The sequence below is a fragment of the Drosophila bipectinata genome, chromosome 3L (genome assembly GCF_030179905.1).
Source record: "Drosophila bipectinata strain 14024-0381.07 chromosome 3L, DbipHiC1v2, whole genome shotgun sequence".
Taxonomy (NCBI): domain Eukaryota; kingdom Metazoa; phylum Arthropoda; class Insecta; order Diptera; family Drosophilidae; genus Drosophila; species Drosophila bipectinata.
The window spans coordinates 11,956,335-11,969,925 of NC_091738.1; the positions used below are offsets into that span (position 1 = coordinate 11,956,335).

Sequence of the window (13,591 nt, forward strand, 5' to 3'; positions counted from 1 at the left end):
AAACCACAGTGAACTGGCCCACAATGCCACCAATGGCAGTTACATTTTATGGCCAAAGTTCACCCGTCCACCCAACCCATTCCGGCTCCTAGCTCCCAAGCCCCGTCAGATTCACGCACAAAGTTGGCGACCAAGTGGCGCCATTTTTGCCGCATTGTCATCGCTGGGCTGGGAAATCTGACAGGGATTCTAGTTTATGCTTACGAGGATGCTTTTCGCAGAAATAAACTTTTTCCTCTATCAATATCAGCGAAAATAATTTCACAATCGGGGGAGTAAAAATAGTGTGATAAAGTTTGATGGCAAAAATAAAATAGTCTCCGCCGTGGCCGTGGATTTTCTATAAATTGATTTTTATTTTTCATTTTTTTTCTCTTTAAACATTCTATCGAGACTGGAATGGACAACATATATAAAAACACACACACTTCACTTCAATTCTTTTATAATTTATCAGTATGTATATATATTAGAATTATTCAGTATAAAACGAAAACTTATTGAGAAAATTTCATCGTATTCATAATTACATAATTCACATCCATGCTAATTAACAAAAAAAGAAAGCTGGAAACTTGTTTTGATGAGCCTGGTACGGCCTGGTAGAAAATTAAAAAGATATCGCTGACTGGTTTCCAAACTCTAACGTTTATAGATTATACAAAAATTTGCTAAATTTACGGAATTCTTCCTTTTACATTTTTATGTGTTTTACGATTTTTATGATATATATATATTTTTTTTTTTGTGTTGCTTTTCTTTTGTTTTTTTTTTTATAGAAATGCCTGCACAGAAATGATATGCAGAGTTGAGAATGGTAAACTTTTGACTTGATTTGCTAAACAATTAAAAAAACATGATTTTCAGGCTATTACTAAAAGGGAAGTTTGTCTTGTGGCTTCTTCGACGGTTTCTTCATTTTGTATTGCGTGGCATTGTCATGAGGCTCATTCATTGTTTAAATATCTTGTTCTCTTTAATTATTCCATTAGGTAACGATTTTGAATTTCGATTCGATACCCCTGACGACTGATCTTTAAAAGTAAATCAATCAAAATAAACAGTTGCGCGTATTGGTAGAAAAAGCTACGCTGTAGTCTTCAGTATTTTCATATCAACTAAACTCAGTTGCTGCCTATTCAGGTGTGTAGTTGTAGTGTTCTCTTGTGTGTTGAATGTGTAGGCGTTTTTTTGTGTGTACTTCGTTACGTTTCCAATGCCTAGTAGAACTTTTTCGCCTGGGCTTCGCTGCGGTTTCTGCAATTAAAATGGTGAAAGGTATTTTTTAATTTATTATTGATAAGATGGTGATTAGAGTGGTGTTGAGAGGCTTACTTGAAAATGTTGTAGATAAATACTAGCAGCAGTTGCACAACTGTTACGCTTAGGAACAATGTAACGCCCACGCAGTTACCCGTGGGGCAATTGGCAACCTGCGCTGCGCCCTGTGGCGCTCCCAGTCTATGGAAATGAAAATAAAATAGGATTACTAAGCTTTCAAGAGCTATTTAATATTCATGCTCACCTTTGACCCACATGGGTAATGCCCTGCTTGACCTGATTCATGCCGTCGCGCATCTCGGCGATGAGCGTTTGCACATCATAGCCGCCGGACTGGATTTGAGCGGTGGGCGCGTGCTTCTGATTCGTTTGAATATTATCAGTACGCACATTGATATCGCCTACCAACTGGCGTATCTCCCGGATGGAGCTAAGTAGCACATTTTGATTTGTAAGCAGAAGATCCACATCCGCTCTGCTAACAGCACCAGTGGGCAAGGCCTGTTGCGGGGCTACACCAGCAGCTGGAGGGGGCAGGGCTTGGCCAGCGTTGCGGGAGACTAGCGACAGTGTGGTTTCCTGGCGGCCAATTATCTCGTCCACCTTTCGGGACAGCTCACGCAGGTGGTCGGCGATTTGGCTCTGACCTTGCCAAATCTGGCGCAGCTCACGTTGATTCTCAGACTCGTAGAATTCCTCCCAGTCCTCATCATCCTTGTGCTATGGGTTGGATAATAAAAGATTATTAGTTTATAGCAGTAGAAAGGTAGCACCGGCCAGTACCAAGGCCATTGGGGATTATAACTATCAGCTGGACAGATAAGCCATATCAGGTACTGGCTTGCCACGCTTGCACACACCTCGTCGGGATGATCTTTCTTGTACTCCTGCTTCTGCTTCTCCAACTTATCCTGATACTCCTTGTACTCCTGGGTCAGTTTCTCCTGATTCTCTACCTTCTGTGCGTCGTTTACTTGTCCCGCCGCATGCAGGGATGAGGTAAGGAAGTGGAACACATCGTGGTCATCGGCCAAGCCTCCAGTGGCAGCGGAGATACCAAAGAAACCGTTCTTGGGCAGCTGCACGTTATCAGCGCGCAAGCACAGCTCGTAGTCGTCGTTGTTGTTGGTCATACCGTTGTGGATGAGGACAGTGAGCACGTTGTTGTAGTACTCGATGCGCGCACGCGTGGGGAAGGGCTTGTTACGGAAGTCCCGGAGGCAGCCGCTCAGCAGCTGAGTGGTGCCATCATTGGTGTGGTCGTACTGCTTGGTGCCGTCGTTCAGGACCGCACTGATGTACGGGTTATTGTGCTTGTTGTCGTTGTCGAAGGAATCGAAGATGATGGCTAGACCGTTCCAACGGTCCGAAGATCCGAACACTGGTCCGTTGTAGTCGCCCTTCTCGGTGGTGTACCAGAAGGCCAGACCATCGGCACCGATTCGGCCACGTCCCGTCACTCGGAAGACGATCTCCACGTCCCACCAGTCAAAGGTGGTCTGGGACTTGGTCCAGATGGCTCCCTTCTGGCTGCGCAGCGACGGTGCCACGCGCACGCTCTCCGAACTGGCAATGGCATCTGCAATGGGATCGGGATATCAACAAGTATCCATGCTAAATTTAAACCCCACAGCCGAAACCGAAAGAAATCCGAAAACCAAACAAATTGCTTGCGTGTACAGTCGTATCGCCATCTCGCTCGCACGCGCAGCCCCAAGCGGCGGCGAGAGGGCCAAAACAACTGACGTGGAGCAACACAACTTACTTCCACCGTACTCCCAAAACGGCACAGTGCCGTCTTTCTGGGCCAGGTATGGGGGCTTGAAGGAGTATTTGTACTCGAAGCGACGATGGACTCCGACCGCTCCGGGGCTTAGGTTGCCGGTGGCGTGAGTCTGCCACGCCAGGATGCAGAAAACGGCCAGGAATTTGCAAAATGTTGGCAGCATCTTACAGTTTTATTTTGACAACAGTTTGACAGCGGCTTTCAGGTGGCGGTGTGACCGTACTAGCTCTGCATGAAAACGTATTAAATATGGCCATAACGCTGTACTAAAAATATATTAATAAATTTTATAAATTAAATTAAAACTTAAAATTTAATAATTTTTGTTTCTATTATTATCACAAAAAGACACATTTCTTCAATAATAAGTTGATTAAGTTTATAAAGGAAACTTTTATCCAGGGCTGGAGGAAAAAAGATTTTAGATCACAAATTTTGACCGCCAAATTTCAAACCATAGCTACTTCTTTATGAAGTTGAGGTGAAAAAACATTTATTTTTGAAAATTTAAAAAGTGTTTATGTCTTTTACAAAATATAAACTAAAATATAGCAAAATACGCGCCATTCGCCTGTGCTAGTGCACACATACACAGCTTACATTCATAGTTACATGTTAATACGTTAATTTATTGTAAATTTATTTCGTTAGTCGTTTCAATTGCCTTTTGCGTGATATCACCAAAGTATTATAGTACTCCCTCCAACGTTCCTCCAAAGATTATTTTAGCACAGTGTCTGTAAATGGTATTCTCTGGAATGGTTCACTTCCTGTTCGTAGTTGTAGAGCTTACAGCTAGTTTTCAATAGGTTTTACTGCCTCTTTAGCATATAGTGTGGCGTATATATAGTGTAAAAACATTAGTTGCTCAGTTTAAGTGACAGATATATAGCATTCGAGTGCGGTTCCAGTGATAGTCCTTCATCCTCCTCAAGCCGCACTATTTTACAAATTTTAGTAGTTACTCGATTAGAATCACAATCACTTTCATGGTTAGTTGTGTGCGCCATTAAATCATAAATAAAAAAAAATAAACTTGTGGTTTAACTTGTGTTTTATTACAAAATCATAATTAAACAAAAGTTCAAATGATGCATGGGGTGCCATTTATGTATAAGTTGTTTAGATGTTTAATTCACTACAAATACGATAATAAATTAAGATTAAATGGGTTTTCGTTTGTGGCTTCCTAAATGGTTTCATTCTTCTTTACTTTCTTAAGTAGAAAATATAAACTTGTATATATGCATTCAAGTCGTTAAGTACTGTCAGAAATCATAACAGTGGACATTCCTTAAATTTCTTGTTTAGAATGTTAAACTCGCTAAAGTAAACGTGCGCACCTAGACTAAAAAATACAAAACTATATATTCTACAATATATATGCGTTTTTTTTTTGCAGTGTATAAAGATCATTAATCGATGGATGCTGGCCGGGTATCCCCATATATCCTTATAAGTATATAATCCAGATATCCAGCCACACTCCACTATTTGTTATTGTTTCTCTGATGTTTAGAGCAATCCTTTTCGCTTGCTTTTCGATTTGAAATTTGTTGGATTCTCTCCTAAATTCAAAATCAATAATCACTTTATAACCTAGACAATTTCAAGACAATCTTACAATTAATCGTATTTTTAAAACGATTCGAACGCAGTTCTGTAGTAAATTAGGAACGAAAACGGTGCTGAATCGTGTCGCGTTTCTGTGGTTCTGTGTTTCTTGGTTTTCTTGATGGCTTGGTGTGTATTGAGAGTTCTATGTTGTGTGTTTTTCAAAAACTGGATAACAAATGCTTTGGGTAAGTGCCAACCGGCTACGGCTGTGTGTGTGCTGAGGTATAAACAACAATCTAATCCGAATTATACAAAAAATAATAATAATAATAATTGAAAAAGGTCCTAAGCCTGACGGAAAATGCAGTTCATTCACAAGTTTCGCTGCAGTTCAAATAATACGCTACAAGATTTGCATCGATTGGTTACAAGTTATGGTTTTGTGTAATTAATGCACATGCTGGTAAGATGATCCGCCTCCGCCGCCGCCGCCTCCACTCGTTCCGAACACGCTCATCAGATCGCCCTCGTAGAGAGCAATCAATAGCATTATTCCCACGCCGCTCAACATTCCGAGTATTTGAAGCAGAAACTGTCCCAGCGACTTGTGCGAAGCCGAGATCTCGGGCATCTGAAATACAAAGTTGTTTGATAAGAAACAGGTCTTATAAGGTGAAACCTATTACACTATATATTTGAATTTACAATCTCCATAGTGATTGCATTTAATTTATATTCCCAATTGCAGCTAATCTTGTGTCGAATCTAATCGGATTTGGAAAAGTGGAACACGACGTAGTACTTACCATATCAACCAGAGCGATGTAGATAAAGAGGCCCGCGGCAACGGCGAACATCCACTGGGCGACGTCTTGGGACTGCCCAAAGGCAATGCCAAAGATCATGCCAATGAAGCTCAGGACACCCGTCAACAGGTTGTAGTAGACGGCCGACTTCACCGACATGCCCGCCTTTATCAGGATGGCAAAGTCGCCCAATTCGTGCGGCAATTCATGGCAGAAAACGGCCAACGAGGTAGAGAAGCCACCGGCAAGATTCTCAGCAAAAGCGGCGCCAATTGCCATGCCGTCGGTGAAGTTGTGCAGGCCATCGCCCATGATAATCATCCAGGCCACGGCACTTAGGGTTTCCGGAGGCGAATGAACGTGCCCGTGGCGGTGACTGTGTCCATGGTGGGAAGATTCGTGCTCTCTCAGGATGACGGTGACATGGTTATCCTTATCTTTCGTATTATTAGAAGCATACACCGCATTGCCATCCAGATCCGTGACAATGGTGTTGTTGTCCTGGCTCTCCGGCTGGCTCTGCTGGTGGCTATTGTGCTTGTGATTGTGGTTGTGATGGTTCATCTCCACACAGTTCGAGTGCAAAGTGGAGAGCAGCGATTCGGCAGCGGCGGCCATGTCGTTGGAGCCATCGTGATCATGCCCCACGCCATTGGGAGCCCCATCGCCGCCAGCGCCCGCCGCCGAGGAAGCACCCTCCACTCCAGCCGGCAGGTGCATCCACTCGCTCTGCTTGTTGTTCATTGTGATCTCGTCATAGCAGTAGGGATACGAGCTGTACTTCTGTTTACAGATCTTGTCCCCTGCCACCGAGTTGTTGACGGAGGAGTCTGGATCGCGCATTACCTTCGCACGCGAAGGCTTCTTCGTTTCCTTCTTCTCCACACTCTTGCGCCACTCGGAGATCATGGTAAGCGAATGCTCCGTTGCGTAGAAGAAGATAATGCCGCCTAAGCAGCCCAGTCCCTTCATGATCATGCCCCGCTCATCCTGGCCAGCAAGAGACTAAAGAATCAATAGATAAAGCCTTAGTGAAGGTTTTTGAAGATATAAAGCGTCACTTACATGGGGCAACAGATGCAGAAGGGCATCACCGGTCATCGTGCCAACGGCAAGCGCAACCAGATACTGGATGATGTACTTGTAGTACCGCGAGCCCATGAACGGAATTATGGCCACTCCGACGAGACCCAGAAGACCGCAGGCGAACACCGAAATGAAAGCATAAACCCACACTGAAAATAAAGAAACATTAGTGTTTCTCCGAAAGGGAGTAAGCTGCTTCCACTTACCGTAGAGGAAGTCCCTCTCCTTCTCAGTCTCCAATAGCTGTTCCGTGCTATCGATGTCGGAGAGAACGGACGGGTTTATGCATCCTCCGCTTTGGGCTTTCAGCTCGTGGAGGAGCACGGGACACAGGTAGAGGATGTCCTTTTCGCTGAGCGTAAAGTTCCCGCTTTCCTCGCTCGTGTGGGTGTGGTTGTGATGCAGGGGAGCGCATACGATGCTGGAGTTGGTGTCATTGCTGTTCAGGGTGCAGTTCTTCAACTGCACCTGCTCCTCCTCCTCCTCGTGATGGTGGTGATGGTGATTGTGGGGCTGTACATGATGCACCAGACGACTGGCAGGCACGCACTACAAACGAAAGGTTTGAGGATTAAAGGATTTAGGGATTTAAGGGCCAGATATCTTACGGTTCCTTCACTGGCTGTACTCGGCATCTCGCGGAGGTTGAGTTCTTGGAGGAAATCCTCAAACCCGCTGGTGTGCATAGCCTCCTTTTGGCCCATCAACTTCTCAAGATAGTACTGGGTGATCTGCGGGACATGAGAATCGGCTGCTGCATGACCATGACCATGATCGTGGCCAGCGTGACGCTTGTGTCTCCTCGAGGGCGGGCTGGTGCTGTAGTTGGGGGTGTCGTCGTCGCCAGAAGCGGAGCGCTGCTGCCGCCGATCGGTGGTTTCAATGGAGGGATTGAACTGGAGGTTCGGGTAGACGCGGGCATTGAGCTGCTCCTGACTCGTGTAGGCCACCGAGCCCAGGATATTATCGATGTGATCCTGACAGTGCAGTCGGTGTGCACACAACAGGCACACCACACAAACGGCCATTATGTGTCGCGCCATCTTGCATCGATCTTGGGTTTCCTTATCCCGATACCGATACCGATCTTGATCCTGATCCTGATACTGATCCTTTCCTTACCTTTCAATTAATGTTATATAACGCTGACTGCTTGGGTGTTGATGGTTTACTGCCAGGCACCAACTCCCACGATCATTATATATAATTGTCAGTCAGTTTTGAATTCTTTTCGATCTGCAATGGACAAGTCAATGGAGGATTAGCCAAAAATGATTGTAAAGAGAGAGAGAGGGCTGATTAAAAATCGTTTATGGGGTTCTAATGCCACCACCATCCCACACTCATTACCCCACAGTCAGTCCACTTACAAAAGCCATTCCCCCAGCCCATTGCATAACCAAAATAGTCAGCGGACCAAAGCGGAAGTTCAAGTTCGTTCGTGGATCGACGCCTCCAAATATGGATCACAGATCACAGATCCGCAGGGGTAAACATACAGTCGAGTGGCTGGTTTCAGATCACCATACATGGCGCTTCCATTGCAGAGTATTCGCTGGCTTGGAGGCTCAGTTGTTTAAACAAGAATATGATGCCTAATTTCACGCCTGATTGGCCAACAATTCTTTCACATTCATCATGAATCTATTAGAATCTATAATTATCACCTAGCCTACATTAGTGGTCTACATATTAGTCTTTTTATCAAATTTTTTATAAAATTAAAACTCACTGGGCATTAACATTCAGTTTTCTTATCAGGGAATTAACTTTTCAAACTATACACTCAGATTTAGATAATAGAACACTTTACACTTTACAAACCATTACATTGTCGGGATACTAAATGTTAATTTGGGAGCTTATCGGGTTAATAGAGGCCCCTAATCTGGAGCTAGAACGACCAGGAGTCCCATGCGGCTCCTCCAGTAAACAAACAGCGACTAACACGCGCCGAAAAGTTCCAAGAGCCGAGTTTAAAACTGAAAATAGCTTTGTTATTGGCGGGGGCTGGGAACTACTTGTTCGAATATGTGTGGGACGCGGACTTGGAGACTTGGACAGTATTGCAATTGCGCATTAATGCCACAAGTTCGGGCTGGTTAGTTCAGCAATCCTGCCTACATTCGAATCCAATTTATTGATAAAACTTTGGCGAAAATTTACGACACAGGTGGGTGGTGGGAGAAGAGAGGAGAGTGGGTGGCTTATCGACTTAATAAAAGCGAAAGCCAAACACTAATATAATGCTAGTGGAAATGGCCATTGCATAAGGGAGGCGGTAGTGTGAAGGTCGCAGGAAGTGGGCGGCTGTCATTGCACCCGTGGCGCGGCGCGGCATTGACAAGGACACGCGCTTCCGCCCAAGGTCGCTGCTGTTAAGGGTTAAGGGTGACAGGCAAGGCTAGGGGTTAAGGGCTAAAGGTTCGCACTTGTTGAGGGAAATTAACTGCCATTTGTGGGCAATAAAAATCAATCAAGCAAATTATTTGCATTTCACCAAAACTCAATTCACAAATTCCCACCAAATCGGTTCAAATATTCGATTCGATATTCGTCGGCAATATTCCCAATCAATCCCAGATTCGAGTATAACTCAGTCAATTGGTCAAGTGCTGCCGCCATTGAGTTGGGTTTTAATTTTTTTGTATTTTAGTTTTGTTATCTTTTTGTAATCAAGCCTCATTTAAATTCTGTTGGCGTGATTTTAATGAAATCACTGAGAGAAAAAGCTGACAAAAAAGCGAGTGGGTTTTTATGTGGCTTTCAATGCTACATTGGTCATTAAATAATTTAATTAAATTCACTTTCTTTCAGTCTTTCAAAAAGTTATCACTATCGAATTCTGGTTCATACAAAATTTTCCAGATAAGAACTAAATTAGATTCACTTTCTTCTTTATTGATTATAATTCTTTTTGATTTATCAATTAAATTTCGTACTCAATCAATCAATATTTTCCAAAACCGAAACGATCTCAACCGATCTCCAAACCACCAGCTTTGCAACTGAGCGTCGCGCGTCGCTTGCATGGCGATTTATAAGCCAGTTTCGTTGTTGGCCCCAAACATATATATATATACATATATACCTACATATCTAGACTGGTGGTGGTGGGGGGGTTAGGGCGTTCATTAAAGCATGCCCACATCGAAGGCGTGGCCGATTACAGACCATGGCTAACAGCAAAGAAAACTTTAGAACCAAACGAACTCGCATCAAGTTTGTTCTTTGGACCCAAAGGATTACGACTTCAGGGGGTATTGGCTTGAAATCGAATGTCAATTAAGTAGTTCAATGATGAATTCAAAGAGAAGATCAATTTCAAGGTGTCTCATGCACTTTAAGATCAGGTCTTTGAAGCTTAAATATTTTTAGAAATTAATTTTAAAGATATTTTTAAAAAACTTTAAAATTCTGACTCATTTTTGGTCAATTTCCGCTGATTAGTCATCTGAAAATGGCCTGACATCTCCACTATACTTTTTGCTGACTGAATCTCGCATGATATCCCCACTTTTTGGTCAGCAAATGATCATTTTTCGAGACTGAAATTTAATAACTTGAATATTTGCTTCTCAGACTGAAATTTCAGATGTACAGTTGCGCCAGATTGTGAAATTCTTTTGGGTCTCGAAACTATATAGCTGAGTCAGCAATTTCGCATAACATCTCCCATTTCCTGGAACCCATTTTAGGGTTTGGTCTGATAGCTTTACATGAAATTTCATAGCTGAAATTAGCTTTTAATTCCTGATGAGTTCTAATGTGTTGTTGACTCACTAAATAAAAATAAATCATGCATGATATCTCCTGGTGGAGAACCTTGGAACCTTCTCCTCAAACCTTACGAGTGTAAATTCACACTTTATCTCCACTTTACGACTGGAGAACGATTCTATTCGCGGTGCTGACGTAATCTTTAATTGCCTCTGCCTGAAATTTCACACAGACAACTGCAGGCCAGATATGCTCGCTACCTGCCAGGTAATTTTCGGCTTACCTTTGCTTCTCTATAAACGAATTTCATGCTGAAATCTTCGAGTGAACCTTTTCGCTATATCTACATACATACATGGATATATAAACCAGAACCCTCTAACACACACACCTACGGGAATTATCTTTTTTTTTTTTTGGTGAGACAGCAAACTTAGCGCTTTTTGAAATTTTAGCAGGCGCGTCGGGGTTTTGATAGATATACAAATAAAACCCGGGGTCAGGTGACTGCTCTAATAGAGTTCTGGCCGGCTCGGCTCGTCTCGGACTCTGCAGAGGTCGATCACGTCGAAATGGTACGGAATCCGGACGGGACAACGACGAGGTTCTGACCTTGCTATGGTCGACTAATACTGGTAGAGCGCTAAATTACGTGGCTTTAATATTTATTATTCGACTGACACATAACTGATGTTGAAGGGCTGGCCATAAGCGATAAATAATTCATTTCGGGGGATCGGGATCGGAATGATCGGCGTAGTAAACTACAAAATGTTTGTTTTTCCGTGTGGCTCGAATGTCGGCGCCGCTACCAGGATAGATGATTTTGTTTATGGAATATTGAGAACCTGAATGGGAAGTAGAGTTCATTGATATTCTCATAAAGTTACATAAAAATTGCATCAAGAGTATGTCAAGCTTCTGATTCAAAGAATATAGTTACCTCTACCAGTTTTCAGCATTTATAATTGATTTAGCTTTCAGTGGTATGGTCAATTGTGAATTTCTCGTCTGATAAGGACATTTCCAAACAGCAGAACACTATCTATGATTCACGCCGCCAGCCGCCCACCCACATGTCTGAAAATAACAAATCGAATAGAGCCCCCAGACCATTCAGGTCGAACCAAAGCCACCGAAGGAAGCAGAAACACATGTTGATTATATGGGTCACTGAGATGATAAGAATCCACCTAGTTCGTTGTTCTGATTCCCTCGGATTTTGCGTAATTAGAGGCTCCAACGATAGCGAAAATGGGGGTGCTTATGAAAAATTCATGAATATAACTATACATATGTATTCTGATCGAAAATAGCATAAAAACGTGCCGAATGCCGCACCGCAGTTACGTGTACGTGTCCATGTCCCCACCCGTGTTAGGGTATGTGTGAGCGTGGTTGTCAAAATCTCTCGCACATGGAAATCCGTGCCGCTATAAATAAATATAATGACGAGTCGGCGGAGATGGCGGGTGTGGGGGGTGGGGGGCCCGTCACATGCATTTTTTTTTTAATAAGAAATTCCAAAATCTAACAATCACGAAAGATAGTGTAATTAATAGACCGTTGATAGACACTCACCGTACCGTACCGTACCGTACATACACACGCGGGTGTTTGTATTTATCAATTCCCTGATGCTGGTCCGGAGCCGAATATAGCTTCTGTTGGATGGTGGGCAGGGGGGTGGTGGCGCTGCTGAATGGAATCGCCGTCGAGATAGCGCCGAATGTCAATTACGCTGCTATAATCTCGGATGGGCACAGCAAGTCAACCGGAGCGGCGAATTTTCCTCGCAGAATTCGCGCAATCTGCACTGACTCCGCAAACGAACGGCCACAATTACGCAAGGGGCGGGCTTAGTGTAAACATTTTCCGGACTTTATGGACTTAAACATATGCCGCCGCTGCCATCTCACACTTTCGCATTCACCGCCAATATAAATATTACAAAAAATCCGCAATAATATTTTTTAATGCGTGCCACAGCTGTCCAGGGCTGGCGAATGAGGGTTGTCCTGAAGATATTTGAAATTCGCAGCGATAATTGGCAGCCCTAGTCGGCCTATCGATTTATCGAATATTAAACAATTAATTTTATTTTTATAAATATAATAGATTCTGTAATTATAACTACATAAGTATAATTTGCAAACCATATCAAATATTAATAGAAATTTAAATAATATAAAATGAAGTAAGATAACAAGAAAGTCTAAAATACTAAAAATATTTGGTATATTTAAACTAAGTTGGCAAGGCACATTCCAGCAATAAAACAAAACAAATAAATATTTTGAATTATTTTCAAAAATGAGCAATTTACAGCATTTTACTTTGGGTAAATGCATTACATTTTCATTAAAGTTAATTAAAAGTTAATTAAAAACATATTTCTTACCACCAGATTCCACCAAACCTCTATTCCCCGATGACGGCATTCTCAAGCTTTACTCGATGCGGTTCTGCCCCTATGCCCACCGCGTGCACTTGGTCCTGGACGCCAAGAATGTGCCCCATCACGATATCTTCATCAACCTGAAGGAGAAGCCCGAGTGGTTCCGCGAAGTGAGCAGCAGTGGAAAGGTTCCAGCTTTGGAGCTCGTGAGGGAACCCGGTCATCCGGTTTTGATCGAGTCCCTGATTATCTGCGACTACCTGGACGAGAAATATCCGGAGGTGCCACTGTGGCCTAAGGACCCCCTCCAGAAGGCAAAGGACCAGATCCTAGTCGAACGCTTCGGCCAGTTTATCACCACTTTTTACAGGATTCTTCTCAACCCGAATCCTGCCGATCTGGAGAGTGACGATATCTTTGCCGGGCTGGCCATCTATGAAGAAGAGCTGAAGCAGCGTGGCACTGACTTCTTTGGCGGCTCTGCTCCAGGCATGTTGGACTACATGATTTGGCCGTGGTGTGAGCGTTTTGCTGCTTTGAAGTACGATCGAGGATTGGTTTTGGATCCGGAGCGTTTTTCTACTTTGGTGGGTTCATGAGTAGTCAGTCTTCTGATATAGCTCAACCTTTTGCTTTATTTTAGCTTAAATGGCGCGATTTGATGCTCCAAGACCGAGCTGTCAAGATCTTTTATCTAGATGGAGAAACCCATGCCAAGTACATGAAGTCCAGACGAGATGGCAATCCCGACTACAATATGCTCTAGTAGGTTTTTATTTTTAATTTAACAAAAGGGTTTGGTTTTTAATATTTTCTATAATTTTAGCAAAGCCACCAAGCGCCCAAAATTGGAGTAACTTACAATTACAGTATTTAAAAATATTTTTTTGAGCAATGTACATATAATGGAAATAAAGTTGAACATGGAACAGCTTTCATGTGATGAAAAATGATTAT

At 43.1% G+C, this 13,591-nt stretch overlaps 3 protein-coding genes across 6 annotated transcripts; 1 reads left to right on the top strand and 2 right to left on the bottom strand.

Moving 5' to 3' along the window:
* Positions 1-428: 428 nt before the first annotated feature.
* ergic53 (protein ERGIC-53) lies at positions 429-3,289 on the bottom strand. Its single transcript, XM_017240633.3, has 5 exons — positions 3,047-3,289; positions 2,142-2,860; positions 1,526-2,001; positions 1,336-1,461; positions 429-1,257 (listed from the first exon to the last, which is right to left on the bottom strand). Exons 1-5 carry the CDS (start codon positions 3,228-3,230, stop codon positions 1,221-1,223), a joined length of 1,542 nt encoding a protein of 513 aa, XP_017096122.2. The 5' UTR covers positions 3,231-3,289; the 3' UTR covers positions 429-1,220.
* Positions 3,290-4,103: 814 nt separating this feature from the next.
* On the bottom strand, positions 4,104-12,255 carry foi (solute carrier family 39 fear-of-intimacy). Of its 3 annotated transcripts, none has more exons than XM_070279298.1 (6): positions 11,823-12,255; positions 7,125-7,752; positions 6,723-7,065; positions 6,496-6,665; positions 5,431-6,435; positions 4,104-5,255 (listed from the first exon to the last, which is right to left on the bottom strand). In XM_070279298.1, the coding sequence occupies exons 2-6, from the start codon at positions 7,557-7,559 to the stop codon at positions 5,073-5,075; spliced, it is 2,136 nt and encodes a 711-aa protein (XP_070135399.1). In that variant the 5' UTR covers positions 7,560-7,752; positions 11,823-12,255; the 3' UTR covers positions 4,104-5,072. The 3 variants fall into 3 exon arrangements, with proteins under 3 accessions (XP_070135399.1, XP_017096085.2, XP_070135400.1); XM_017240596.3 differs by having other exon boundaries at positions 11,818-12,255; XM_070279299.1 differs by lacking the exon at positions 11,823-12,255 and adding an exon at positions 9,459-9,547.
* Positions 12,256-12,418: 163 nt separating this feature from the next.
* On the top strand, positions 12,419-13,587 carry GstO1 (Glutathione S transferase O1). Of its 2 annotated transcripts, XM_017240433.3 has the most exons (4): positions 12,419-12,577; positions 12,644-13,221; positions 13,278-13,399; positions 13,461-13,587. In XM_017240433.3, the coding sequence occupies exons 1-4, from the start codon at positions 12,550-12,552 to the stop codon at positions 13,489-13,491; spliced, it is 759 nt and encodes a 252-aa protein (XP_017095922.2). In that variant the 5' UTR covers positions 12,419-12,549; the 3' UTR covers positions 13,492-13,587. The 2 variants fall into 2 exon arrangements, with proteins under 2 accessions (XP_017095922.2, XP_017095923.2); XM_017240434.3 differs by lacking the exon at positions 13,461-13,587 and having other exon boundaries at positions 13,278-13,400.
* Positions 13,588-13,591: the final 4 nt, after the last annotated feature.

Bases quoted from the DNA above. Each gene is read 5' to 3' on its own strand.
- ergic53 (XM_017240633.3), bottom strand. From the start codon at position 3,230: ATGCTGCCAACATTTTGCAAATTCCTGGCCGTTTTCTGCATCCTGGCG. The intron at 2,002-2,141 runs GTGTGTGCAAGC...TCCAACCCATAG, and splicing joins AGAAAGATCATCCCGACGAG to CACAAGGATGATGAGGACTG. The intron at 1,462-1,525 runs GTGAGCATGAAT...TCATTTCCATAG, and splicing joins ATTACCCATGTGGGTCAAAG to ACTGGGAGCGCCACAGGGCG.
- foi (XM_070279298.1), bottom strand. From the start codon at position 7,559: ATGGCGCGACACATAATGGCCGTTTGTGTGGTGTGCCTGTTGTGTGCA. The intron at 7,066-7,124 runs GTAAGATATCTG...TTTCGTTTGTAG, and splicing joins GTACAGCCAGTGAAGGAACC to TGCGTGCCTGCCAGTCGTCT. The intron at 5,256-5,430 runs GTAAGTACTACG...TTTGTATTTCAG, and splicing joins ACATCGCTCTGGTTGATATG to ATGCCCGAGATCTCGGCTTC.
- GstO1 (XM_017240433.3), top strand. From the start codon at position 12,550: ATGAGCAATTTACAGCATTTTACTTTGG. The intron at 12,578-12,643 runs GTAAATGCATTA...TCTTACCACCAG, and splicing joins TTTACAGCATTTTACTTTGG to ATTCCACCAAACCTCTATTC. The intron at 13,400-13,460 runs GTAGGTTTTTAT...CTATAATTTTAG, and splicing joins CCCGACTACAATATGCTCTA to CAAAGCCACCAAGCGCCCAA.